General features: G+C 42.8%; 9 protein-coding genes across 9 annotated transcripts; 5 read left to right on the top strand and 4 right to left on the bottom strand.

Annotated features, from left to right (window-relative positions):
- On the bottom strand, nt 1-795 carry Bfra_011210 (putative duf431 domain-containing protein; the record flags this gene model as incomplete). Its single annotated transcript, XM_037341541.1, has 4 exons — nt 1-57; nt 115-233; nt 295-423; nt 483-795. 4 exons carry the CDS (start codon nt 793-795, stop codon nt 1-3), a joined length of 618 nt encoding a protein of 205 aa, XP_037188353.1.
- Nucleotides 796-2100: 1305 nt separating this feature from the next.
- Nucleotides 2101-2678, top strand: Bfra_011211 (putative camp-regulated phosphoprotein family protein igo1 protein; the record flags this gene model as incomplete). The annotated part of the gene is made up of 2 exons (XM_037341542.1): nt 2101-2136; nt 2220-2678. The coding sequence occupies 2 exons, from the start codon at nt 2101-2103 to the stop codon at nt 2676-2678; spliced, it is 495 nt and encodes a 164-aa protein (XP_037188354.1).
- A 331-nt stretch (nt 2679-3009) lies between these two features.
- Nucleotides 3010-4062, bottom strand: Bfra_011212 (putative myg1 protein; the record flags this gene model as incomplete). Its single annotated transcript, XM_037341543.1, has 1 exon — nt 3010-4062. One exon carries the CDS (start codon nt 4060-4062, stop codon nt 3010-3012), a length of 1053 nt encoding a protein of 350 aa, XP_037188355.1.
- Nucleotides 4063-5044: 982 nt separating this feature from the next.
- On the top strand, nt 5045-6534 carry Bfra_011213 (putative ice2 family protein; the record flags this gene model as incomplete). The annotated part of the gene is made up of 3 exons (XM_037341544.1): nt 5045-5463; nt 5591-5687; nt 5737-6534. 3 exons carry the CDS (start codon nt 5045-5047, stop codon nt 6532-6534), a joined length of 1314 nt encoding a protein of 437 aa, XP_037188356.1.
- A 3926-nt stretch (nt 6535-10460) lies between these two features.
- Nucleotides 10461-11192, top strand: Bfra_011214 (uncharacterized protein; the record flags this gene model as incomplete). Its single annotated transcript, XM_037341545.1, has 2 exons — nt 10461-10583; nt 10680-11192. The coding sequence occupies 2 exons, from the start codon at nt 10461-10463 to the stop codon at nt 11190-11192; spliced, it is 636 nt and encodes a 211-aa protein (XP_037188357.1).
- Nucleotides 11193-17299: 6107 nt separating this feature from the next.
- Nucleotides 17300-18415, bottom strand: Bfra_011215 (putative anamorsin family protein; the record flags this gene model as incomplete). Its single annotated transcript, XM_037341546.1, has 2 exons — nt 17300-17607; nt 17656-18415. The coding sequence occupies 2 exons, from the start codon at nt 18413-18415 to the stop codon at nt 17300-17302; spliced, it is 1068 nt and encodes a 355-aa protein (XP_037188358.1).
- A 1164-nt stretch (nt 18416-19579) lies between these two features.
- Nucleotides 19580-20668, top strand: Bfra_011216 (putative stf2-like protein; the record flags this gene model as incomplete). The annotated part of the gene is made up of 4 exons (XM_037341547.1): nt 19580-19652; nt 19847-19924; nt 20085-20241; nt 20332-20668. 4 exons carry the CDS (start codon nt 19580-19582, stop codon nt 20576-20578), a joined length of 555 nt encoding a protein of 184 aa, XP_037188359.1. The 3' UTR covers nt 20579-20668.
- Nucleotides 20669-21224: 556 nt separating this feature from the next.
- On the top strand, nt 21225-22779 carry Bfra_011217 (putative short chain dehydrogenase reductase protein; the record flags this gene model as incomplete). The annotated part of the gene is made up of 8 exons (XM_037341548.1): nt 21225-21274; nt 21405-21549; nt 21693-21779; nt 21843-22032; nt 22127-22248; nt 22345-22479; nt 22596-22674; nt 22754-22779. The coding sequence occupies 8 exons, from the start codon at nt 21225-21227 to the stop codon at nt 22777-22779; spliced, it is 834 nt and encodes a 277-aa protein (XP_037188360.1).
- A 142-nt stretch (nt 22780-22921) lies between these two features.
- Nucleotides 22922-26872, bottom strand: Bfra_011218 (putative hc-toxin synthetase protein; the record flags this gene model as incomplete). Its single annotated transcript, XM_037341549.1, has 2 exons — nt 22922-26299; nt 26351-26872. 2 exons carry the CDS (start codon nt 26870-26872, stop codon nt 22922-22924), a joined length of 3900 nt encoding a protein of 1299 aa, XP_037188361.1.
- Nucleotides 26873-27160: the final 288 nt, after the last annotated feature.

A 27160-nucleotide genomic window follows, 5' to 3' on the forward strand; every position in this document is an offset into this window, starting at 1 on the left:
CTAAAACATGTCACCAAATCCCTTTTCCGTGTCTTTCTTAATAAGTTCAACCATTCCCTATATACTTGATTAATTCGGCACGTAGGTAAGTTATGTCAAGAATTGTGAGCTTACCTCTGGCATGATGGGGTTTCCCTCGGCGTCCTTCACGTAACGAAAAGGCATCTCTGTACTTTCATTCTTGTTGACCCGAAGTTCTGGGTAGTCAACGTAAGGGATCTTGTCCAACGGAACTACAAATAAGTCAGCATATAGCTTCGAGTGATCGGGGCCAGGCCGAATCAGCTGACTGACTTTTATCCTGAGTAACCATTCTTGTACAACGAACTGCAGTATCAGTTGTCAATTGGATGGGGCCAAGCCGACGGCCTTCGAAGCCTTTCTTTCGCAGTTCAGAAGTTCGATCTCTAGGTGGATCATCTCCTAGAGCACAGCATATTAGCAACTACTATATGTAGATAAGGCAGATGCGGTGTACCAACCTAAGATTCCGCCAAAAAGGAAAACGTCAAACAGGTCGCCATCTTCTGGACTTAACTCCTTAGTGGCTGCTGGATCAAGCAAGCACACACGAGACTTGTTTTCGACATATAAGGTTTCGACACTGCGGCCATCTGCAGTGAAACCCGGCACGGCCTTTAAGACCTCGGGTATGGCCAAGGTGGGAGGAATTGACGACAAGCAAAATTTTGCACCCGCCTGATTGGACTCTTTGGCTATGGTGATATATTCAAGCTCAGACCATGGTCCAAGTTCGTCATCGAGGTGCTCGACGATGTAGGTTTTTGGGGTCATCTTTAGATAGATATCTTAGCTGGATACTGATGTAGATTTCAAGCTTGATTAACAGGAGAGACCAATAGGAAATTGTGCAAGGGTTGAAAGCAGAGCAGTGAATCGGAAATAATCCCCAGTAGATGATGGCTCAGGTGAAATAAGTTCTGGTTCGTTGCGGGGTAAAGAGTCCCAAGGGATGGCTAAATGATCGATGATCGTATATGGTTATTGGACTCTGACTCGTGGTAACAGGAGACTACCCCTTGTGCGAGGAGCTTTTTTTCAAACTTTGGAAAAAAGATAAAAGATGCAAAGATGTGCGGGGATCTGAATGAAATTGATCTCGTGATTGTCTGTTGAGAACTTTGAAAGCCAATCGAATTAACCTTTTCCTTGAGTCCTCAGGTTGATCTTTGCGTATCTGCTCCGTAAATGTACGGCAGTAGAAAGAGGATGTATGCGTGGCTTACAAGGGGCAAAGGGGAGAAAGAATCCAAGGTTAGAAAGATGTATCTCCCTTGGTAGTTCTGTGCCAGTTTGATAAGGGGGATACAGAAAGGTAACCACTCAGCGGAGAGAGAGAGAGATATGTACATGTATATATTTATACGTACATTGATTAGAATGATGTAGTATACCTTGATACCCTCGATAGCTTCTTTTCCTAATTCACTTCCCGAAGTCCTCTTCTTCCTCTTCTTTCCTCTGTATCTTGATCTTGATCTTGTTCAGCTGTTCAATCCGATTTTTTTCTCACTCAAGCAAAAAGGTCTGGATTTCGAAATTCTGCAATTGAGCCAAGCCAAGCGAGCGAAAAAGTGTACCCCACCATACCCATACCTTTAACACGCCCATTAATGCTATCGGTCATTCTGAGCTGTTCATAATACCCTTTTCCCCTCCAAGGAATATTCTCTTGTGCAACTCAATTCCAAACAAAAATCATAAGATCTTTATATTTCTCACTCCAAATCGTTACTCAAATATCTTGAAGTACAATCATTCAAACCTGTCTCTCTTTCTATTCGATTCACCACTTCCTCTTGAATCCACTCATTAACCGCAAGTCTACACCCAATCGCTCGCACTACGGTTGTACCTCCTGTGGTTATTTAAAGAGTACAGTAGTAGTATATCTTTCGAACGACAAAGAAGAAAGAGAGGTAAACAACCATTTGATTACAAAATAATCTCGACTTCGGATACGGATATAGAAACCTGTACGATCTAATTCTTGAAAATCTACTAAATCTATTAAATCCATCCAAATTCTCCCAATCCAAATTCAAAAGAAACTCACCCGAATTTCATTTCATCTCCAAGATGAACCCTTTGCAAAAGAACAAGATCGATATTGCAGTAAGTAGTAACCATTCAAATTCCCTCTTCACTCAACTCGAATTCATCATGCCATTCGATTTATTGACTCTCCGACCCCGCAGTCCCTCTCCCCGGATGAGCAACGACTCTTCCGCCTCTATGGCAAACTCCCCAGCAAAGCCGATCATTTAGCCAAACAACTCAAGGAGCGTAAATATTTCGATTCTGGCGACTATGCACTCTCCAAGGCCGGCAAGGCCTCTTCCGTCGACACTGGTAGCGTCGGATCTGAACATCCTCTCCCAGAAAACATCCCCCATCTCTCCTCTCCCAGCGTCGGCAATGCCGCACAAGGTGGTTCTGGCAATACAAATGTAGGACCTGGCTCTGCACATCATGGTAGCATTGCGGGATTGGGATTGGGTCAGCAGAGTGGAAGTCCAGTGAAAGAAAGCAGCTATTTACATCGCGAGACAAGCATTGATGAGGCAGATAAGAAGAATGATGGAAGCACACAGCAAGTAGGAGATGGCAGTGTGAGTCCACCAGTTGTCAAGGGAGGTATTCCAATCAATGGTTAAGGGTATTTTTGTGGGAGAATTTACTACGTGTGCGTGCGCGCGGGATTCGGCGTTTTGGGCTATTCAATGATATGATGATGATCTTGATGGTTTAAGGGGATGGAGCATTCTCTGTACATTTTCGTTTTTTATGCCAGGTATGATAGTCGAGCTATATGCCAATACGAAACGATGGATTTAAAGACTGTCAACACATGAAGTCATTTTCTTTGAGATTCCGATGTGTATGAACTCATTGTCTGGGTTCTATATTTCTTGAACCTATCTAACCTTTTGGCTTTTGATACCGAACAACGCCTCATAATAATGTTTTTCATGACTTTCGTGAATATCACAAATCAACAGCTGTTGCTGCCATCTCACTTGCTCCATCGAAAGTCTTGTTTCCTCCAATGAATCCCGCTGCATGAACGAAAACTCCTCCTGGGATACCAGTAATTTGAGATAATTCCTCGTCTCTGAAACCTCTCCATGCCTCAGGCAATGGCTTTCTGCTTTGGAAAGAGTCTTTGGTGACAGGTACACATTGGATTCTCCATTTCGCATCTGGTCGTGGGCTCTCAGGGTAGAGAACGTAGAGTACTTTATTCTCGCTGTTCTCTTGATCTTCGAGTGTGTAGAGATGATCCTTCCATGGAACTGATTGGCCATCAAATACTAATATTCTTCCCTTCGAATCGTATTGTAGGCGTTTGGCGTATGCTTGTTGGACAATCGATCGTGCTGGCAACCATGATTTTGTGTAATAATCCAAATCTCTTGAGAATTCTTCACCCATTCTAGTGCTGGCTACCAAAAATTTCTCATCTTCTGCCTTTTGAGCCTCGACGGGATCAGATGGGGTGGGGTCATTCCAGTTTGGGTTCAATCTGGATACCATAGCACCCAATGAGAATCCTCCATCACTGAACTTCTTCTCCAGGCCCGCGGCGGAAATAGCCTTTGGGTCGTAGACTGAAATACCGTTATCGTGAGCATCAAGTGCTTCAATAAAGCTTTCGTAAATCTTTCTCCAGATAACAGCAACTTCTTCCGCATCTTCGGCGACACCTAAATGTTGTGCAATAATCGCCTTGCCATAGTGCATATACACTAACCCCGCAGAGGAGAGCTTGGTAGGACGATTTGGGAATGTAGTATCGAAAGTACGTTGATGATGATCATATCTCTTGGTCTCGTCGTTATATTCACCTCCCACGTCAACAACGGTATGGCAAGTCTCTAAAAGTTTAGGGTCCCGAGTTCGAATAAGCTCTGAAGATTGATAAGTTGGGAGAAGGCGAAGCATATAAACAGCTAAGGCTTCATCTGCGTGAAAATGGCCATTGTGAGTACCGATGGTAACGGGCGAGGTCTTGAGTCTTTTTGCTGCTGTTTCGGCCATTTTGATTGTATTTCTAAACATACAAAATCGATAGCTAGTAACAAAATGATGATTTATGTTTGTGATTGGAAAAGTCAATAGAAGGAGGGGTCAAATTTTGGGTCCAAGTTTCTCCAAGCATTGAACTCCTCCAAAATGTCCAAACTAATCTAGAAAGATGATGATAAAAGCGGTAACAGCTGGCAAATCCCCACTTAAACATTAGCTTTTTCACACGTGCGTTGTCATCCCATCCTCTCATAATTTACCCACGATCTTCATTTCCCAAAATTTACCTTGCTGGTACAAATATTCCCAAATGAACTGGAATATCTGTCATTATTTCTCTACCAAAATCTAATCGTTCATCTTCTGTGACAAGGACTCGCCCGTCAAATTCTACAAAAAGCACCTCTTGCTATCATATTTCCAACTTGTCAAGTTGCCAAATTTCCTGCAGGATTCTATCTAGAAAACCAGGCACAATCCGACCAAATTCTGTTATCGGAGGATCCCCGTCATTGTACGCACGCGACAAGAACAATCATTGGATTAAGATCCAAGTAGAGCTACCAATCAAGGCGACCATCGTCTCCCTTTCTATCAAAGTCCATTTCCCTGGGAAATTGTCTATAATTTAATCATCTTCATTGCCGACCCCGTTCTCCTTCGGTACTGCCGTTTACTGTAGAACTCACACACGCATAAATAAACATATCATTCTGCGACAAGCAACCACAGCTTAGAAGGAAATCTGGGAAGGGGATTTTACATATTGGTCATAAGACGTCATCAGAGTGACCTTGGACTTTTTAGCTTCAGTGCATTTCTCGGATCGTTGATTTCATTGTTTGGCAGAAGCTAGGATATCGAAAATCTCATACATTCAAACGGGCGTGTTCAACGCGACCTTTAGAGCCTACGAGGGCAAAGATCTTTCGAAACTTCTATTATCTTTAAAGCTGGGCGCGCTGTCAAGCACGCGCCGGCGTTGTTCTCGCCGATGTGGTTATTCCGAGCTCTTTCCTCTGCGACCTTCCTCTTGTCGATAATCCTCTCCATACCTATAGCCTTCGATGTTGGAGGTCGAGAATGCGGCCTGGCATTCTCCCTCGCCCTTTTCGAGTTCTACTTATTCTATTCGACGTTAAAATTAACGACGCCTGATAATTCGAGGATACGATGGGCATTAATACAACTTATTGGGTGGGCGCAGTGGATAATACTGCCAGGGTTGTTAATCTGGAGCATGAATCGATTTGCAGTAGACGCAGATAGTGATGGGGGCTGGGTTACTAGGACCTTTGATGGCAAGCGTGCGAAAGATAAGGAATTAAAAGAATGGGTTTTTGGCTATGGAGGTCTTCTTGAAATGTTGACAGTTGGAACATGGGATAAAGTTTTACGATATTCAACACCGTTGTAAGTAGATGACTACTCTTTGCGTAGTGGTTTCCTCGACTCCAAGGAAACTATCTTGCCGGTTGAAGAGCCACTCTATACCAAAGGATCACTGTATATTCTTTTTACAGAACTAATCATATGGCAGGTTTCAAATGGCAGAAGGATTTTGCTCCCTTTTGGTCATCCAAGCAGCGGGTCAAATCACAAGATACCTTGTAAATCGCAGAAGTGATTCATGGATGGTATGTTTCGAATCCTCAGTTGAGTATTTAAGCTTACCAAAACGTTTAGATTGGGCTACTTGTGCTATCAGCCTCAATTATTTCAAGTGCTGTTTATTTCTTACTCCGTATCACGGGGTTTCCGCAGATCAGCAACGTCGATGCTACACTTATAGGCATCACTATGACTTGCGCAGTCTTTTTGTGTGCATGGGGTATCGGAAGTGGTAGAGGTAACCCAGTGGAGAGCTCCCTACTTTTCGCTTACTGCACACTTTGCATATATCAAATATTCACCGACTACCTTCCATCGGCAACGGATGAGATTCCCCAAGCACCCGTTCAACCCGATTTCCCACCATTCCCTCCTATCATCATGGCTTCTTACTCAACTCTTTTGAGTGTTTTATCAACAATGCCATCTTTCGTCCATTCAAGCTTTTACTTTCTATACGCAGCCTTCCAGACAATCACTCCCTCGATCATTATATCGCTTGCATTCCGGGTTTTTGTATTCTATGCAGCCACCCGGATTATACCAGCGATACGCGAGTCTGGAGTTGGAGCACTGTCTCAGGATTTAGGTCTTGACGAGAGCGAAGGAGAGGGTAAAATCTTAGGACTACTAAGCTGGTTTAGTCCCTCAATATTGATTGCTGTTTACACTAGCTTATTGATGCAACATTTCTCTTCTGTCACTTCTGAGGGAAATATGGGCGAATGGTGGATGATGCAAGGTGGTAACACCGGTGGTAATATATGGCGTTGGATTAATGTTTCAGCAACGATGGCTCTTTATGCCCTGGAGCTATACTTGGCAAAGGAAGATATGGATGGATCTCTCACTGGGCATTGGAAGATAGATTGAGGAATGATTGAAGAAGGCAATGAGATTCCATATTTCATGTGTCGGGGCTGGATACCTCGTTCATTTATAAGACGACGCGATGGCGTGAAGGCCAACAGCAAGATGTAAAAGACATCTCAAAATGGCAGAGACGACAAAAGACTAATCCCCGGGTCTATCGAGGAATGACTCGAAACAAGCGTCTGGATGTGGAGAGGGGAATATAATTGTGATGCGAATTTAGCATAGCGTGGCGTTTACAGTGGGCAGATCTACTATTGTGGGGCAGTTAAATATAAAGTGAAGTGAGTGGAAGCTTATGCAAGAAGCTTTGGGTGGTGTCACTGATGCATTGGGAGTCAGGACCTGGAGTGGGAGCGGGAGCGGGAGCGAGAGCATAACTTATTACTTAGGGATACCCTTTTCAACGCAAAAAGAGATCTTATCAACCATGTTCGTTTTACGGATAAGAAGAATAATAACAATAACCAAAAGGCTTTAGAATCTTGTTTTCTATGCCTTTGATCTTTTTGAGGGGGTTTAAATGTTGTTTTTGAATGTTGCGTTTGAATGTTCTTATTGTTTTTTTTTTGTTTTTCTTCCCCGCCATGATATTCATTGATTTGATATTGACATGTTCCAGAAGCGTTTAAAGAAGTCTGTCTTTCCTGTCTGATATGGCCCACTTGATTAATTGAGATCGCTATGTAGGTGATATTGCATGTTGATCACATGTCCAAGATACGTATGTATCAATATGAATATCAATATCAATATCAATACCAAGGACAAGAACAGACCAAGAATCGAACCGAGAATCGAACAGAAGTAAAAGTAAAAGGAGAAAGGAAGATGCCAAGATGCTAGGATGCTGAGGGAAATTTATGGGTTTTGGTGAAGGTGACGGTGTTGGTGTTGGTGGAGGTGGAGGTTGGTAGGGAAGGTTAGTGTGTGATGATGGGTTGGAGTGAGTGAATGAATGAATGAATGAGTGAATGAGTGAAATGGATAATTGAGTTTTTGGAAATTTGATTATTTGATCATTTGACTATATTTGGATTTTGGAGTGAGTGGGTTTGAGATTTGAGATTTGAGATTTGAGATGGATGTGCTTGTTGATGGTTGTGCTGAGATAAGGGATAGGCGTTGGTTGTCTGTGTGTGTGTAATGGGTGGATGGATGGGTATTGGGTTCGAAGTTCATGCGGGTGTGGAGGGGATAGGGAGGGGAGGGGATGGGTTTTGTTATGTGGTATGTGTATAGAGAGTATGCGGAGAAGAGAGGGGAGAGGGGAGAGGGAGGGAAGAGAGGATTAGGGGGAGGATGGGCGTGGATCGGGGTTGGATGAGGATTAGATGAGGAGTAGGGTTATTTGGTTAGTTAGATACTTGGGTAGTTAGCGTGTGGAGTGGGATAGAGTCTTGGGTCTTGGATACCTTGTCACTGAATTGTTTGTAAATTTGTAAATTTAAGTCTTGAGTAGTTGAGGTTGAGGGGGGTTAGTGGGTTTTGTTGGCTTGGGTTGGGTTGTATATTGTGAGGCTGGTGTGTGAGTTTGAGTTTTGGGTTTGGGTTTTGAGTTTGAGTTTGAGTTTGAGTTTGAGTTTCGGGAGTGGTGAATGGAAGTTTTGGAGGAGGTTATTGGGTTATTGGGCTTTTGGGTTGGCTGTGTTGGTTGGTATGGTTGGTATTAGATGGATAGATGGATAGATGGATGGATAGGATAAGGCTGGTGAGAAAGTATAAGTTAGGTAGCTTGGTGGTTGGAAGTTGGAAGGTGGAGGGGCAATAAGGACGGGGCTTAAGCTTGGTAGCTTGGGGGCTTGAGGGAGGAGAGAGTTTATGGATGTATGTATGGTACTTACTGTGCAGTGTTGTGTTGTGTTGCATTGTGTGTAACTCGGGGCCAATAAATGTGTGATGTGCGAATAAAGTACCGGTATCTAGGTTCTGCTGAAATCTACAGAGTAATGCTATTACCTATTAGGTACAGTATAGTATAGTTCTACACGGTGACAAGCTTTATGTCGTTTCCTTTTTCTTTCTTTCTTTCTTTCTTTCTTTCTTTCTTTCTTTCTTTCTTTCTTTCTTTTTTGTTTGATACGTGGTACATACGTATTTTGACTGACTCCAAAACGGTACGTACATACCTACATACAGCACTCCAAAAAACAACAAGCACCAAGGAAGCACACTTTCAAGTTCTAACCACAGCTCTCCTTCCCGGGACCAAAGGATTACATTTCCCCGGACTTCGGAATTCCAGACCACCAATCTAAACCCCCTATCTCTACAATTGGATTTCCAATCATGTCGACTCACAAGTCACCATGGATCAACAAGATGTACATACACCATGATCTACGCCGTTTCTCCCCCTGCCCCCTTTTTGCTGATCGTTGATGTGTACACTGTGTGAGTACGAAGAAGGCGGTGATGGATGTAATGGATGGGATCGCATAGCATAGCGCGCAAGGTAGACGAATCTCCTGTTCTCAACAAAATTCCTCAATGGATCATCAATTTATAAATAAATACCTAGGTTGAAGGTAAATGTGGTTTGGTGTCCACGGTGTCTTAGAAGCGGTATAGAGATGCTAATGATTTCTATCCACTTTTTTATTGGGTGATCTTGCTCCACTGATTCTTACTGTTTTGAGGGATGGCTTGATGTTTATACTGGGGCTAGCCATGTCACTTTGGTGGACACGGACGGTGGGTAGGTTATTGAGGGACGGGTGTGGAAGGTTTGGAAGGTTGGAAGGTTAGATGTTTGGATTGAAATGTCTTGGAATTTTGAGAAACCTTGAGGAGGGAAGCTCGAGGGTTAGTTGGGTGGTGAGTAGTTGGCTTCCTGGAGCTCATCCTTGTGTGGAAGAACGGATGGTTGAAACTTGCGACTTGCGACTTGCAACTTGCGACCTGCACTCGATAACTCTGTTACCATCGGGGAAACAATGGGATGTAACCCTCTTGTGCTTCGCCTTGCGAAGTTGATATGTGTTGACTGGGGTTAGGGGGTATATCGAATCAAATATACTTCCATAGTGTGTAGTCTGTATGCAGTGCGTGTGTAGCGCGAATGTAGTCTGTATGTAGTCTGTATGTAGTCTGTATGTAGTCAGGACATAGTCTTGCACATCAATTAAAGTTTGGATAATGGTAATGGCTAAATGAGAATCCACGTGTGACTGAGATTTGAATTTGATTCAGCTTATCGTAGATTCATTCGTATTGCAACTGATGTCGTACCGGTACCGGGCTCCGAACCTTGAATGGGGGAAGGGAAGGGGAAGGGGAAGTGGAAGGTGGGTTTGATAGCTAAAGCTCAACAGTTTTGATATGATATGATTTTGATTATGATATCCATGATAGGAACTATTCGTCTCAAGTACCGCCGTGGAATGAAAGCTGTCGGTATGTAAGGTTAAAATGTATGGACCATGGAAAAGTATAAAGGACAGAGACGGTGTCGGTATCTCAGGCCTCTTTTTCTCTTCCTCTTCTTACTCTCACTCTCACTCTCACTCTTACTCTTACTCAATCCATCTTTCTCAATTGCAATCTGATATCTTGGCTTTATATTGTCTATCCACCTACTCGCTTCCTCTGGTATTCATTCTCGAGTCATTGTACTCCCTCTCTCGTATTCCAATCCTATAAGCATCTGCATCTTCATCTGCATCTTTCACCCAAATTCTCCAATTGGTTATACCTACCTACCTACAAACCAATCCACGTTCCAGCGAACAAAAGCACTGGAGATTCCTTGTGTAACCACACTTTGATCATCTTATCTGCCGATACTCCGCATTTGTCTATCAACATACATACGACGGGACTTTCAGCTCTTTTACATCTTCACTCCGACTTGCCAAAACGTCAGTTCATCACATTATAATCGTCAATCTATCTTATCTCATCTCACCTCACCTCATCTCATCAATATGTCTCGAGTTACTCCTCCCGTTACAAAATTCACACTTGTGTTGAAGAAATGTATGAGTACTACTTCGACTGTTGCAAGTCCTAGTGCACAATTGAAAACTAAGAGTGCTATCAAATCCGATGTATATATATCCATTTCCTCCCCACTTCATCCTCAATAAAGTAAAATGAAAATGAAAATGAAAACCCCAAAACTAACCATTCACCTCATCAAATAGCTCATCTCCAATCTCTCCCACGAACGCACAATCACCACTACCCATCGACCATCTCCCCCCTCTATCAAAACCATCCGTCTCATGCAAGGATTCCGCACCAGCGCCGCTCGTCCCGTCGCTTCCCCTTCCACTCTCGATTATCTCGTTCTTCCTCGTCTCCCCGTTGAAGAGCCTCTCAATGCATTTACGGTCCGAGTCCCCATCCTCCCTGATAACTACTACGCCTCTCAATCGGTCAAGGAATCAATCGATACTGCGATTCCCAAACAGGAAGTCCATATCGTGAGTGCGCAGCCGGAAGAGGTAGTTGCACAGGTTAATGTTCTTACGGAGATGGTTGGCAACGAGGCGGAGAGCGCAGTGGATTTGGGACAGTGGGTTGAGGGGGTTAGAAAGAGAGGAGAGGAGATGAGAGAGAGATTTGTAGGAAGAGATAGTGAGCAGAGTGTTTTGAAGGAGCTGTGGGTGAGTCTTCGTGAGGATGTGTGGGGTGAGAAGAAAGTCGCCGTTTAGGTGTTTTGATATGTGAGAAGTAAGGGAATTTTGATTTGATGGAGCGATTGATTGATAGATGGGTATAGATGGAAGGGGGGACTCGCTCGCTACGCTTAGCTAGAGCTAGAGATCCTTGATGACGTTATGATTTTTCTTTTCTTTCCTGCTACCGAGATACTTAGGTAGTTCGTGGCTTGATTTGGTTTGGGGGTGTCTGTCTTTTACTTTCTTGCTTTGCTTTGCTTTGCTTTGCTTTGAGTTTTCTTTGTCTTTTGCTTTTGCTGAAGGTGAAGAATGGGGGGGTTTGAAGGATCTCGTGGTTGGGGATTCGATGTTACTTAGTTTTATTAATTGAATGTCAAGACACCTTTTCACCTACCTCTTCATCTATCGAATTTCCATATTGACATGTTTTTGTGACTCTCTCACATCGGAGTGGAGTGATTTACATGTGATGGATCTTGATGATGATATAATACACTAGGGTTTCAAGGAACTCCACATCATACATCATTATGATCTTTAGATGTTTAGATCTTATTAAGTGAGCTCTTTATTGTGTTGTTGAGATATTTGTTGTATGTTGTGTTATTCAATATCTACCTTATTTTTGGTTTGTTATAGCAAGTGTATTGGTGATTGGAAATTAGAAATTGGAAGCGGGAAGCGGGAAGTTGAGTGATTGAGTGGATGGGATGGGATGGTATATGTAGTACTGAGAGAAGGGTTTCTTGAGATGGGGATGGAGGAATGGATTAATGGATGATTTGTTATATTGTATTGTATTGTATTGTATTGTATTGTATTGTATTGTTGGGATCTCTTGGGTGGATTTTATTTCTTGTTCTTGTTCTTATGATTTATAAGATATGAGATATGGTATATGGTATATAGAGATCAGAAGATTAGAGAGGGTTAGAGAGAGGGAAAGGAGAAAGGAACTCCATGGGAGTGTTCTTCTTGGGTATGAGCGATACGGATACATGGGCAGGTGGGTATTTCATTGAGCTAGATCAAGTTATGGCTGGTCTGTAATTGGTAGTGAGTAATTAGATTTCCTGAGATAGATTTCTTGGAGATCATTTTTGGGGTTGATTTGTGGCGTGCGAGTTTCTATGTAGATAGTGCTTACTTTTTCGAGATTGGGTGGTGATGAATGGGTGGTGGATTGGATAGGGAAGGGGGAGGAAAAGTCTAGGTAGGTCTCTTGAGAGATTGTAATTAGATGATGAGGTTTCTTGGGTGGGGATGGGGATGGGGATATGATATGATATGGTATGATAACTTTCTGGCTTGGCTTTTCTGTAGTGTATATTGTATACTAGAGAAGAAGGGGAGAGCCTCCATACGTAGGTAGTCTCAATCATTCGCTTATTCGGCGTTGGAAGTTTGGTATGATACTCTTTATTGTAGAAGGGATGAATGGTATAGCGCTCGAATGGACATCATTCATAGGATCTAAAAGTATATCGCTATTTTATTATGTGTATAGACAGAGGAGGAGCATAGACTGAGATGAGATTGGATGGGATGAGAATGATATCATCGTTTTGTTATATGTATTCAGAGCAACGTAGCATAGATCGGATGGGATGGCATGGGAATAGTATCATCTCCTTACCTACATTCTTGTCTCAGTAGTAGATAGAGATAGAGATGAAAATTTAAATGAGTTACACATGTGATGTTTAAAGATAATGTCACTTTGGGAAATTTATGATTGTGAGTGATGATTCCTGGGGATCGGATCTTTAAGCTCTGGTGCGAGGAAAATAGAAAGATGCTGGGGAGAAAGTGAGGGGGGTATCCTATTACAAACATTGAGTGATTTCTTTGCTTTGCTTCTTTTAGTATGTCTGAGAGGGGTAGAAGTACCTAGCAAGTGTATTTTTGGAGGACTTGGAGTCTTGGATGGGGAGAAGAAGAGAGTGGTAATTTTACTTGCAAAATCTCAGTCTCATGTGTTGATATAAGCTATGAGATTCCCACGAGAGAATACGAAATTCTTCAAGACGAAGTGTCAGGGTTCGTCGTTGTTGATTGCATATCCATTGGACTGACTGCGTCTTTGGCAAACTGGAAATAGATGGCTAGAATTGAATGTCCGCGGGAGAGCAGCGAGCACATAGTGAAGGGCTTTGAGGACTTTAGAAATTGCGTTGCATAGCTACAAAAGTAGTGACAGGTAGTTCTTTTGAAATATATGAGGAAGGTTGTCTTTGTAGTGTCGGGTTATGTATCAAATGATAAAGTGTGGTATACCAATCTCTCATCTAGTAGGTAAAGCGAAATGTTAGGTCCACAGCCTACAGGGGAGGGGGACATGCTGGATATCTTGTACTGGGGAATTTTGTGTTCTCACAGACACAAATGTACATCTCGAGTTCGAAAATGATGTGTATTCATTACATATTCCAACAGAGGAAGGAGTATGTACTGAAAACATCTCGGAAGTGTATATCTATCCACCCACACGCTTGGTTTCCTCTACATACCCATTTCTTCAGGCTTTCGACTTTCGACTTAGACCCAAACTCAACCCTTCACGAAAAATATTCTACTAACTCAAGGAATAATACCAATCATATCATATCATTTCCTAGAGTCTATCTGTGGCATATCTAATGATACCAAGGTATTGTCAGAGACTTGAGTCGGATTATGGATGAGTCCTACGCATCCAACAAATTCTTTCCAGATCGCTAGACTTACACTCTTACCAGACAGCCCCGACCAAGTTAAAAGTGACAGAATTCAGGAATTAAAGTGAGAATCAAAGTTCCTTATCCCATATCTCAGATATGCGTCTTCAGCCACTCGAGATGCATGAATGGCTGTAAAGTCTCTGTGCAAAAATAAGAGCTTTCCTTGTTAATTTAAAATTAGCTTTCTGTTCCTATTTCTGTTTCTTCTCTTATGTTAAGCTATCCCATCAACAGTGTTACTTTCCGAAGACTGGCAAGCTGAGAGTTTCCTACCTGTTGTGATGCATGATAAATGTACCACTATAGAATGACAAGCGGAAATCTTCAATGTCGGTATGGTTAATCAAGATTCTGGGGATGATGATATATTGAGGGATTTTAGGATGGGAAATCCGATGTTTGGTTCATGAGCTGCTATGTCCATGTATGGAGATGTGAAGCTGTTGCACTACTGCGTTTCATGATGCTGTTTGCTACTTGGAGTATTGTAGTATTGTTGTTTTGACTTCTTATGGGTAATGGAGAGGGAAGAGATATGGATATTGCATATCTAGAGAGGGGTAAGAGGAGGAGGGTGGGGAAAATAGGTACCGGTAGATGGATTATGAGCTAGATAATCACAGATGTTTGTGTGTGTTGTCTTTGTTTATTTTTGACCTCTAAGTTTGAGGAAGGCGAAGAATTCTGGGCTTATGAGTATTCATACTGAACTATACTATTGTAGTATTTCCATTGCGGTAACAAAAACGGAAGAAAGGTGTTAGACGCCTGGGGATCGGTGAATATGGCTTCCTCTCTCAAGTATCTATTTTCGGATGAAACCTCCTCATCATATTGGCGCCTAATAAAGCAAATGCTACGGAGCAAAACTTCCTATTTTGTATATGAAAACTGGTATGGGTTGATGTTTGCAGTCCGCAGGAGAGTTCAATCTCACATTATCACATTATCATCTAATGATAACTACCTCGTACGTTGAAGACGCTATATCCACGAAGCAAATACTAATCGTGCCATACGCTTCCAAGTATAAAAGCGCGGAAGAAACCCACAAGTCTTGGTGTCTATCTGTAGAGATACCAGTATGAGATTAAATCTTGATAGGATATTGCGCCATCATAAACTTTCCTGTTGCATATCTGAAGAGGGGTAAAAGAGGGGGATGAAGAAAAATTCTCGAGACTCTTCTGCCTAGGTTCATGTCGATCGGGATGAACTGTCTTGTATAGATTGCCAAGCAAGACTTTTAGAAGCGTTGACAAGAACTATCTTGTCGGGTTCTTTTCTCCTATAGCTGCTTTATATGTCTCTCTTGAAATTTTCTAGCTCATGCTTCTAACTTTCTTTGTCGTCTGAACGTTATCCCTCATGAAATGAAGAACTGAGAAGGTCTGGACTCTTGAAGAACCTTGATGGGTTATAGGATAATCATTTTATCACATGTTCAAAGGCTGAAGAGTTGAGATTGGCTGAATCGTGAGAGAGCTTTCAACCCAAATAGAGCATATAATGTGATGATATTTAAACTCTAAAACTTCCTGAAACCTGCTCTTTGATCACCTGGCATCATGGAGAAAGTATCATGCTTGACTCTGCATAACCAGATAGTAGTACGATATCACTGGAATGTTAATGTGATAGAGTACAGATTCATCGATAAACCTCAAAGTCCACATCTCAGATAGTTTGAATATACTTTTCGGATCTTTAAAACATCCCGCTCAGTTTTATAGAACCCGGGCTGCAGAAACCTAAATAGTGTTGACCAAAGAGACGATAGCATGACATGCGTATTGCCAATGTGACAGATCACTAAATACTGTGTACTAAGTATGACTGAGAAAGGATCATCACTCGACTCCTCATTGCCAAGATGGTTGTAGATACACAAGCCTTCCACTTAGTCTTCCCAAGAGGAGTAGAACCTCTTGAATAGTCACTTTCCTTCAAGGAAAAGGTATCAAACATCCAGAGATCTTCATGAGTTTTTGACTGAATGGAGTGGGGCTTGAGCAGTCAACAATTTTCAGATGAAGCTCACGGAACATACCAACACAGGAAGAAAAAAATGTTGCACATCTACAAGAGGGGTACTCCGGCCTTTCGGTTCTAGACATCTTCGCTTCCCCTCAAGCACCGGGATCATCCCCTAAACGCTTCACCACTCACCTATCAACACAATACAAATATCCTCTTATCTTTCTGTTGCATAACTACTGAGGGGTAGACCCCCCTCTCTGGAAAATTGTTGAACACTAGTCCTATTACCAAACGAATAACAGGCGAAAAATAAGAAGTTTGGGACCACAACAGGAAGATGTCGGAATATCCGAACTAAATACCAAGTTGTTAAATCCACCCAGACTCTTATTTTTCTCCTGCACCAAGCTGTGCCTTATTTGAGTCCGTCACTGGTCGTAATTATCGAGTATCGGTAGCCTATACCGTTATCCATCACAAAAATCACATCATGTAAAGCTTGACGTACAAGTGAAAAAGTATATCGATCATCTTTCGAAAAGCCAGTCCTCTTACCCGATGTGAATGAGGGGGAACAGAGGACTTGAGGGGTCAAGCGGGGAAGTGGAACACTATGAACCCCACTCCTCTCGTTGGCCGAGCTCGCAGCTTATGGAGATTATCCGAACTACTCATGTTAAGCCTGCTAAGCGTACTAAGTACACCGAGATAAGATGGTATATATAGCGGTGTGTAGATCTATCGTAAAGAACAATGTGAGATGTGACTGCGATGTTATGTTACGTGATGTGATATGATGTGTTGGTGTTGGTTGATAAGGAATGGTGATCGATGTACTAATGAAGTGGGGAAAGTGAGGAGATCTGATCGCGCAATCCGAGTTTTCATGAGGGAAGGAGATTGAGGGGCTTATAAAGAGGTCTGCAAAGAAAGATCAATATCTATTTATTAAGTTCTAAGCACTGCCATTGACCTGCAAAGTACAGGTTGGGAGGTTGGTGGATCACTCTTCCTCACTAAACATGACCTCGTCTGAACCAAAAGCATACTGAGACTGTCAGCAGCTGGAAAAGAATTCATTACAGGAGGAGAGATAACGTTTCACAAGTATTGGTGCATGAACATGATCAGGTATTCTCAAGTATGCAGTTAATCTATCTTATTCATATGATGTGACTTGGATCTTCATAGATGATCCGTCTGTCGTTGAGCTTTTCCTATGTTGCATGGCCTTCAGCAACAAATCAGATACCTTAGTCCATATATATGATACCATACCATAACATACCGATCCATTCCCTTCCATACCGCATCAAAACACGAATGCCATTATGCCCCACAATGTGTATATCACTCTATGCATGACTCCGAGTCCAATACCCAACTCCACCCGTAATGATACGACGCCATAACCCAGTTCCTCGAATGAAGTAAAAGTGTCTACAATTGAACATCATTGTTGAGAAGTCGAACCTCCTCACCTGGCTTGAAAGCAGGCATACCGATGTAAGGACAGCCATCACAACGGAATGCATCACCTAAGCTGCAGTTTCCACAAGATCCAACTTTACCTTGGACTGTGAAATCTACTTCAGCTAGATCATCTGCATCAAGCTTAAGGGCTTGGAGTTGGCTATCGGCGGTGGCTCGTTTCTCTGCATCTTCCTTTGCAATCTTTTCGGCAAGGCCACATGTGCAATCCTTACATGCGCGACGACGCTTTCCAGCTCTTGGTGCACACTCAGGAGCTGTATGATATTAGTAACACTTCAAAACAGGATACATCAATTACCCACGAATAGCAAGAGGTTTCTTCATATCTTCTTCAGTGAGAAGAGTATCTTCATCAATTAATTCATCGTCATCGTCCTCCGCATCAAAGTCATCACTGAAATCAATGAAGCCAACTCCCTTTGGCGCATCGTTCTTTGGCGAGTCAACCTTTGGTACATCCTTCTCTGGCACATCATCTGTCATGTCTACACTCTTTCTCTTGCCATGTAGTGGTACTGCAGCCGTTGAAACTGCAGGGCCAGCGCTTGAAACAGCTGCATTCTTGCTATTGTCCTTTCTGCGAAGTCGTAGAGGAACCGCAATACTCGCGCTATAATCGGGTTTGAGCATTACCCCTCCTTCTGCTACCAAGCCAGACAAAATAGCCTCTTGATATTCTGCGCCATCGGTTTCTTGTCCAAAAGTACCATCCTGTGCCTGCAACTTTGCACCTGCCTTCAAAGCTTGTGTAATTTTTCCAAACACATCTCTTGTTAATAATCCTTTAGATTCGACTCGTGTACCATCGGCATCGGTGAGTATGAGGACTAAATCGTAGGTTGATTCTGGGAGTGTGACTAATCCTGCAGAGAGACGATCCAGCATCTGCAAATCGGTAACAGTTCTATCATGGGTAGCAAGAACATTTCTTAATTTTTCTTCATGACTAGCGATGGAGGGAGGAGCAAGGAGTAGTGTGCGAGGATTGAATGAAGTCGTCTTGAAGTTTGTGGTTATCGGACTGAAATCGGAGGAATTGTCAATAGTGACAGAGGGGGCCATGGCGGGGTCGTTGGTGGCGATTAAACGCTCCCTTTACTTTGGTAGTAAATTTATTGAGTATTGTGCTAATCGTGTCGAGTTTGGCAACAAAATAAATGCTCAAAGAAAACGACAGGAACTGGAAAAAAAGGGAATATCAGCAGGATAGAATTTTCACAGTATCTTTCTTATGTACTGGTGCTGGGTCAATATTATTTCTTATCAGGTTTGTCAAAGGGTTTCGGAGATGTTAATTCTTGATAATTCTTGAAATTTAATTATTAAGCAATCTTTTCGACCACTGGCAATTGAGAGAAAGGGAGATTCTTCTATGGTTATTGGAATTGACGAATTGTGATTGGCTGACGATTAAAAATTGCTGCAAAGGGTATTTTAAATCCACCAGAACAGTATATCATTGGTCAATGATTATTCATCAGACGCATGTCATATCATTGGTCGACCCATGCGTGACTAATTGCCGCACCACCGCCATGGGCCGCTAGCATTTCCCTGCCGCTTCCCTACCGAGCCAGCTTCTCATTAGCTTGATATTCCCCGCATTTACTAGGGTGGATTCCAATCGAATGATTTCTTTGGTACGTACCACTCAAATGACATGTTTTGAGTGAAAGCTCACCAAAGAGAGAGGAGAAGAGAAGAGAGAGGAGAAGAGAAGAGAAGAGAAGAGGAGGTAAAGAAATGGAAAACTTCCAGCCCAGCCGAGGGGAATGGGTAAAACAAAGAAACTCGTACATCGTTGAATCAATTGGATGGACTGTGTTTCACAGGATCACATCAAGAGAAAACATTCATTGTCGGAGGTAGTGAGTATTCAATTCAGTTCTATGCGTGCGTACTGTTAGATACTAATAGGTAGGTAGTTTTGGTCATTGGCAGTGAACACAGATAACCGTGATTGAGTTATGACTTGAATGAGCTGTTCTTGAGCAGGTATGAGTACACGTTAGACAGATGATTTATAAACATACGAATACTCTGTGATTATGACGCAAAGAAAGCATGATGTGACATGACTTGACATGACTTGACATGACTTGAACCTATCAAATGGCCAGATAATCATGTACAAATGGTATCAACATACCAATGATACCATACCCACATAGCTACGTAGTAGAGGACACCGCAAAATCCATTGAAATGCACTTGTCACTTGTGAATATGTGGAACTTGTATATCAAAAACCAACTAATGAAGAGGCTCAGACTTCTAGAGGGTACCAGATTACCCAAAAGTAGGTCGCGTGATACTTCAATGGAATTGAGAAAGGGATGATCTAACCGAATATTGCATTGTGAACCTTAACCTCTCTTGGTACACTCACCCAAACCTCAACCTCTTAAAGAATCATCAATTCATCTTCCCACTATTCACAACACATTCAGAAATCCATTGACTTTTTCAACCCTTCAATCAATCTTCATCAAGCAACCTCCTCTACCTTTCGAATACCATCAATCTATCTTATTCTGTCCCTCTTCAAACACTACCTGCAATCATTCAACAGTAAGTTGGACCTGACGTCGCTTTGTTTATACCCCGCCTTAATGGGTCGTACTATCACACTTGTCCCTCCAACCAAACTATCGACTTTCTCGATGGAACTTTTACATGATAAAATCAATGTACTCTTACAAACATATGCTAATGTATCAATCTCTTCCAGTGGGCAAATCACACAAGTACAATGATCGCGACCATGCTGGCCTTGCCGATGGTACCGCTCTTCCACAAGAGCATTTGCCTCGTTATTTCGCAAAGTCAGGTCATATTGATGCCGATCCAAAGAAAGCCAAGAAGAACGGTGCTGGAAAGGGCGGATGGTACAGTACTCCTTTTAATTCTCACCTTATCGTCTTAGTTCCATTCCTCTTTGATAACTCCAACTTCCTCGACTAACGTACAAAATACAGGGGTGTGAATGGTGAAGAAGTCCAAGATGAGGGTTTCAATATGGCCAATGCTCGTCGTCGTTCCAACAGTAGCTCTTATACTGCCGGTCTCAAAGACTTCAAGACCAAATTCGAACAGATTGAAACCGAGCCAGTTTTCGAGGAAAACATCCATGGTGCCTTGATGGAAGAACTTCCAGAGACTACTCGTTCCAACACAAACAGTTCAGAGAGTAGCAGTGTTGATGAGGATGTCAAGACCAAGTAAAGTAATATTTGGATCTTGATGGGCTGGATATGGCATGAACTTATTACATAAATGTCATCTGTATGAGGACTTGATGATGTTTAATTGTCGGCGGATGGATACAATTGCAATCTTCTCTCTTTACGGATGGAGTGCAGGGATACGAGGGATATGAATTGAATGAAATGTTAGTTTGAGCTGGCACCGGTTTATAAGTCCAGATGTATTATCAGAGCTTCTATTTAGCTACTACCAAAGGCATAGAAGGATTGCCCAGTAAATCTCTCGTTCTTGATTTGTGTGATGATTATTTATGTTGATGTTATGATACAATTAACCAAACCAAGAATGTACGCATTAATCACTTCTCAACATGATGAAGAGTTGTGACAGTCCCAGATAGCGTAACTACACCTCGGGTCCTACGATAGTGGCATATGTGCGTCATGCGTGGGGTTCGTCTTTCCCGATATCGTACGGAGTTGTCATACCGATAAGGACAACGGCACGGAACATCCGATGAATACCTAGTGCTCACTCACCTCTTACTTCCACCATCCATCCGACCAATCTTGAGAGTGAGTGTGAATCCCACGCAAACATTCTCACCTCATCTTTAACCATCCAATTCGATTAGAGCCAAAGAATCCAGGCAAAGATAGCAAAGATGCCCTACAAACTCACCAACAGAAACGTTCTCGTAACAGGTGGAACCCGGTGAGTGAACCCCGCATTTCCCCACAATCATTCCATCATCAACGCTTGATCTGTTATCTTTGTAGCGTCACTGAAATACACAATACGCTGTATGCTGGTATGACTGTATACTAATTCGTGGCTGAAAAAGAGGATTAGGCGAAGTCATCTCTCTTAAATTTGCGGCGGAGGGTTGTAATGTTGCTATTAACTATGTTTCTAGTGGGGAGAAGGCGCAGGAAATGAGGGAGAGAATGGAGAGGGAGTGGGGGGTTAAGGTCATTTGTTTGATGGGTGTGGGTTCATTTTCTTTTGGGTGTCGAAGAGGGGAAGTAGAATAAGAAGAAGTGGCCTTCAGTAAAGTGACAAATGAGGGGATGGTAGTGAAAGACATGAGATGAAATTTGATAAATGAGGCTAATGACAAAGCTGGTGGTAGGATATGAGTCAAGAATCCGATTGCATTTCTGTGGTGAAGGAAACAATCAAGGAGTTTGGAGGGCTGGACATCATCATATCAAATGCTGTAAGTACACGAATCTTCTTCGTCCACCTTGCCCAACTCAGAGGGGCGATTCTAACAACTAAGGGCTATACACGGTTCTCGACTTTCTCCGATCTCTCAGCTCCTAACCCAGATGACTGGCAAAAATGCTATGCTACGAATGTGGTGGCTCAGTCTATCTTGTTGAAAGAGGCGTTGTCTACATTTCAGGCGAACGATGAGGGAGGAGTATTCATCATGACGAGCAGTATTGCGGGGGTCATTACTGGGGGCAGTAAGTCTTATAGTTTTTTTCTTTGCTTCGTCTCATATGATCATCTAGAGGTAAGATCCAATCTCTAGAGACCAGGCTGATGAGTTGAAAACAGGTTGCATGCCATATTCCGTGACAAAAGCCGCACAATTACATTTGATGAAATGCTTGGCTGCTACCCAGGGACCAAAAGTAAGAGTTAATGCCGTGTTGCCGGGTTTGGTACTTACAGAATGGGTATGTCATAATCTTCCTCTATGTTTCTCCTAATCAAGGCGGGTAGTTTTGGCGTGAATCCCGGTTTATGAGCAGTGTTCTTGTGGGAGACATTAGACGCAGGAGTCATCACAAGTGTTACCTTTGACTAATGACGGCCGCAATCAATCTGACACTAGAATTACACAGGGGAGGACATATTCGGAGGAAGATCAGGAGAAACTGAAGGATAAAGCATATTTGAAACGGGTGGTAAGCATTTCCCTATTTCCAACTTACTCTCTCTTCCTTTTCTTCCCCACTAATATTCGTATGATGAATGATCGGTCAAGGAGAGAGTTTACTAAAAACTCAATTTAAAAAAACAGACGGACATCGAAGATTGTGCTCAAGCATTCGTGGACATCGCGAAGAACAGCAGCATGACAGGACAGAAAATACAAGTTGGTAGGTGTCTTTGTTTCACTGTCTCTAGGACGGATGAAAAACACTAAAGAAATGTAAACTGAGCGCTAACGGTGGATAGATTCTGGACTTGCACAGAATGTGTGAGCCTCCTAATCTCTTATGGGAGTGTAGGAATCAAGGCAGAGTATGGAGGTATGCAACGAAGTTTTCAGTGAAATAAGTTGTGGCACGGATTGAGCTTCGATATGATATATTATTACTATTAAACTCTATTCTATAAACAAGATCAATACTTATGTGTTTTTGGTAAAAAGCCAACCTCGCGCAAATACTCAACATTCTTACGAATGGCAGCTTCAATCCTCGAAGGAGTAGAAAGTTTTACGTCCTGCGGTATTTCATCTATAGGCATGCCTAATTTTCCTTGTTCCTTCTCCAAATTTTGGATTAAAGGCCAAAGGGGATGGATCTCATGCTTAGAGTCAATGTCGGCGTAAACAGCATCCAGCCATTTAGCCTGTCTCAATGGTTTGATTTTGTAACCAAAATTTCTTTCCAGAATAGACCAAAACTCACGAACGGGTAGACCTTCACTCATTCCAATATACGGATCGGAAGAAACGCTCTGTTTTGTATCACAGCAATCTAACACAATTTTGGCCACGTTACCGACATCAGAAATGAAAAGCCAGGAATCGGCGTCTGCTTCATTGAAACTCCCGATTTCTATGCAACTTGCAACAAGTCTCCAGATAAAGTCACTGGTATTGGCAATACCCAGCTTAGGAGTACCAATGGTGTAACTAGGTTTTACAACAAAGACCCGACTGCGATTCTGAATACTGGTCTGTGAGTACTCTTGCACGAGGCGCTGTGAGATGAATTTTGTTTTCGCGTATTCAGTAGGGAGAATGTCATTGATGTGGTCGTCGTCCATGTAAAGATACTTCTCTGCTAACGATGGCCCATTGTACCCTCCGGATATAAATACGAACTTTAAGATGGATGGTGTTTCGTTCATAATATTCAAGAGGATCCAAGTTGAGTCAACATTTGCTGCTTTTAAAGACGAAAAGTCGCAGTTCCAGTGCACCTTGGCACCACAGTGAATAATGCCATGTACTTGTCGAGAAATATCTGACTTTCCGGTTAGGCAGTCCCATTGGTCCGAGTTCAAACCTAGGCGACGTTTTCCAAGATCTCCAGGCCATACTTCTATTTTCTCGAGATACGAATCTGACCACCATTCTGCTTGCATTGCTGCCTTTCTAATCCGTTGCAGGCCATCCTTTAAGTTTTTCGCACGAACGTGTACCATTATTTTCTTGATATCCTTGCGAGTGCAGAGCTGGTGCAGCATTTCAGATCCGAGGAATCCTGTTCCCCCTGTCAAGAAAACGTTTTGTATCGATGGATCTCTTCCCCACCGATTTGTATCCATCTGCTGTTTATACATCTGAAATTCTGTTCTTAAATCAACAGACTTTTCGATACTTTGACTAACACCCACTGTTCTGAGGTCCTCAATATGTTGCGTAACACTACGAATTGTTGCCTTCGGATGCAGCAACACGCTGATGTGAAGCTTGACTGCAAATTCTTGCTTGATGAACATCAACAAACTGATGACTTGAATAGAATCAAGACCAATTGTTGCCAAAGTAATGTCCTGGTCAATCAGCTTCGATTTGGCCTGGCTGTCTGTGTGGTAAACGAGCGAGGCGAGTTTTCTGGATATCTTGAAACCGACTATGTTTTCTTTGGATATGGAAGTGCCGTTCTGGCCGTTGTTATGGCCATTGATGACTCCGTTGGCATGACCGTTGGAAAGGCCATTGGTAAGGATTGGATTTGCAGAATCACGATTCAGTTGTGAAAGCCAATGTTCTACTGACTTTCGATCAATCTTTCCTGAAACAGAAAGCGGTACTTTTTCAACAGCAAACCAATGACTTGGCACCATGTAATTCGGTAATTTATTCCTCAAAAATTGATCAAGATCGGCAATGCTGAAACCCGCTGCAGACAATCGGTGGTTGCTAACCGAGGAGAGAACATTCATAGCCGAAGTCGGCTCTAAACTCGCATCGATTTGAATTATTGCCACGAGAGATTTTGCGAAAGCTCCAATCTTAGGACTTGTGGCCATGGCTAGAGTAACGTTGGGATAAGCTGAGATATTGTATTCAACCTCTGAAAGTTCAACTCGTTGTCCTCGAACTTTCACTTGGAAGTCTTTTCTCCCAACCCAATCTAGGGATCCGTCGGAAGTGTACCGTACAAGATCTCCCGTCTTGTAGAAACGTCGGGCTCTCGTCCCTATAAGTTCTGATGGCCACTTTGGATCTTTGATAAATGCAGCTTTTGTTTTGTCCATGTCACCGATATAACCACGAGCGAGAGTGGGTCCTTCAACAAGCAATTCTCCTACCGCACCAATTGGAACTATGCGGTTGTGGTTCTTTGGATCTACCAGCCAATACAATGCCTGCCCAAACGGTTTTCCAAGATTCGAGCCTCTATTGTTCGAACGCAGTTGAATAAATGCTGTGGGGGAAGCTTCTGCACACCCATAACAATTATACAGAGCGACATCATTGGACCATCTGCTTATATTTTCCTGTGTTACTGCCTCGCCGCCAAGTGCCATAATTTCAAGACAAGGCACATCTTCAGGAGAGATCAAATTTGCTAAAGATGGGGTAAAGAGCACCCAATTTACCTGCATAGTGTTCATGATACCGACGATATTGCTCTGGCGGTCATCTTCAGAAGGACTGCATACACATCCTCCGAACATGAGTGTAGTGAAGATATCCATCATACTTACGTCGAAGGTATATGCAGCATATTGGAATACACGAGACTTGGAGTTCCACCCAAAGGCTTTACCGTGAAAAAGCGAGGCTGTGCAGACGGAGCCATGTTCTTGAACAATTCCTTTGGGCTCGCCCGTGCTTCCTGAAGTAAACAGAACAAAAGCTGTGCTATATGTTTTGACCTTTATTGGCAAGCGATCTTTAAGAGATACATGTAGTGTTGCCATTAGACCTTCTGAGACGTTTATATTTCGTATTGCGATCCCGCTGAATTTATGCGCGGTTTGCGGCGATGAAATGACCATCTTTGCGTTCGCTTTCTTCATAATAGCTTCATGTCGCTCTCTAGGCTGTGATGGATCTAATGGAACAAATGCTCCACCAACCCTCAAAATTGCAAGCATGGTCAGTATCGCATATACAGACTTTTCAAAGCAAATTGGCACCAGAACCTCTGGTCCGACACCATGATCAATCAAATGACATGCCAAAATAGACGTTGCTTTCTCCAACTCGTCGTAGGTCAATTGTCCATCCCAGGAACATATTGCAGGAGCATTTGGCGTTGATATTACGTGCCGCAGCACAAGATCATGTACACATGCATCTACTCTTTCGGGAAGTTGAGCTTCCCATCCTCGTAGTTGTTCCAAGTCTCGTTTCGTAAGAAGATCGATACTCTCTATTGGTTGGAATGGGTCGCTCAGCATACATTGAATCGCTTTCGCACAGGTATGGGCCACATTTGTTGCTGCAATGGTGGATAATTTCGCCGGGAGGTGCTGTAGATACACATGCCCAGTGGCAGTACTACCATCGAGCTTTATGTCGAGTAGTATCTCAATCTGCATCTCGAATTAGTCATGAAATCTAGTCGCATATCTTTTTGTACTTACATAGCTGTCTGGGGATATCCGGTTCTTTGGAACGGAATTGAAGTTTGTCGAAGTTTTCGATTCTTCGAGCTGCAAAGCAGTATTGTACAGCCCCGTACTTGTACTTTTGTCACCGCCAGAAAGAAGTGTAGATTGAGGATCTCCATCTTGCGAGGAAATTGCTTGAATTACTCGTAGAACCTCAGTAATGCAACCAGCCCCCTCAAGCTCGACGTGAAAATCGCTGATGCTACCGATTCCACATGTTAACTCCAGATTCATTCTTGTATCTGACATCGGCAGCTCCAAGAGTCCAAAAGCCGCAGAGCTACTCCCAGTGTAGCATTGAAGTACAAGCGCCCACGCAAGTTTGAAAAAAGTCAACGGGGCCACTTCATGTTTTTTACAAAACCGATCCAACTGAGCAATATTTGGAACGGGGACCTCGACCGCTTGCCAATATCTCTCTGCCGATGGATCGAGCGTCAAATCGAGGATGGGAAAGAAACAAGCTTGCGGTTGCAAACTCGTTGGATCGGACATTTCGTGAGGATTTGGGTGGCACTGATATCTCACGCGGGGATTTGGGACGGTGAGTATGACTTTGAATATGATGAGGGAAGTGGAAGGAGTTGCACGATTCGTTTTGACTTCTTTCTCTTTTCTCTCGTGGAATAGAATAGGGTTTTGTTGGATTTTATACGTACATAGTAGAGTTTGCAAGTTCGAAGTACATCTATCCTCGGCGGGAACCGTAGATGGCTTGGTGAGATACAGCTGATACCTACATACACATACATACACATACAACATACACAATATTATCCCGAG

The sequence above is a fragment of the Botrytis fragariae genome, assembly GCF_013461495.1.
Source record: "Botrytis fragariae strain BVB16 chromosome Unknown tig00000225, whole genome shotgun sequence".
NCBI lineage: Eukaryota > Fungi > Ascomycota > Leotiomycetes > Helotiales > Sclerotiniaceae > Botrytis > Botrytis fragariae.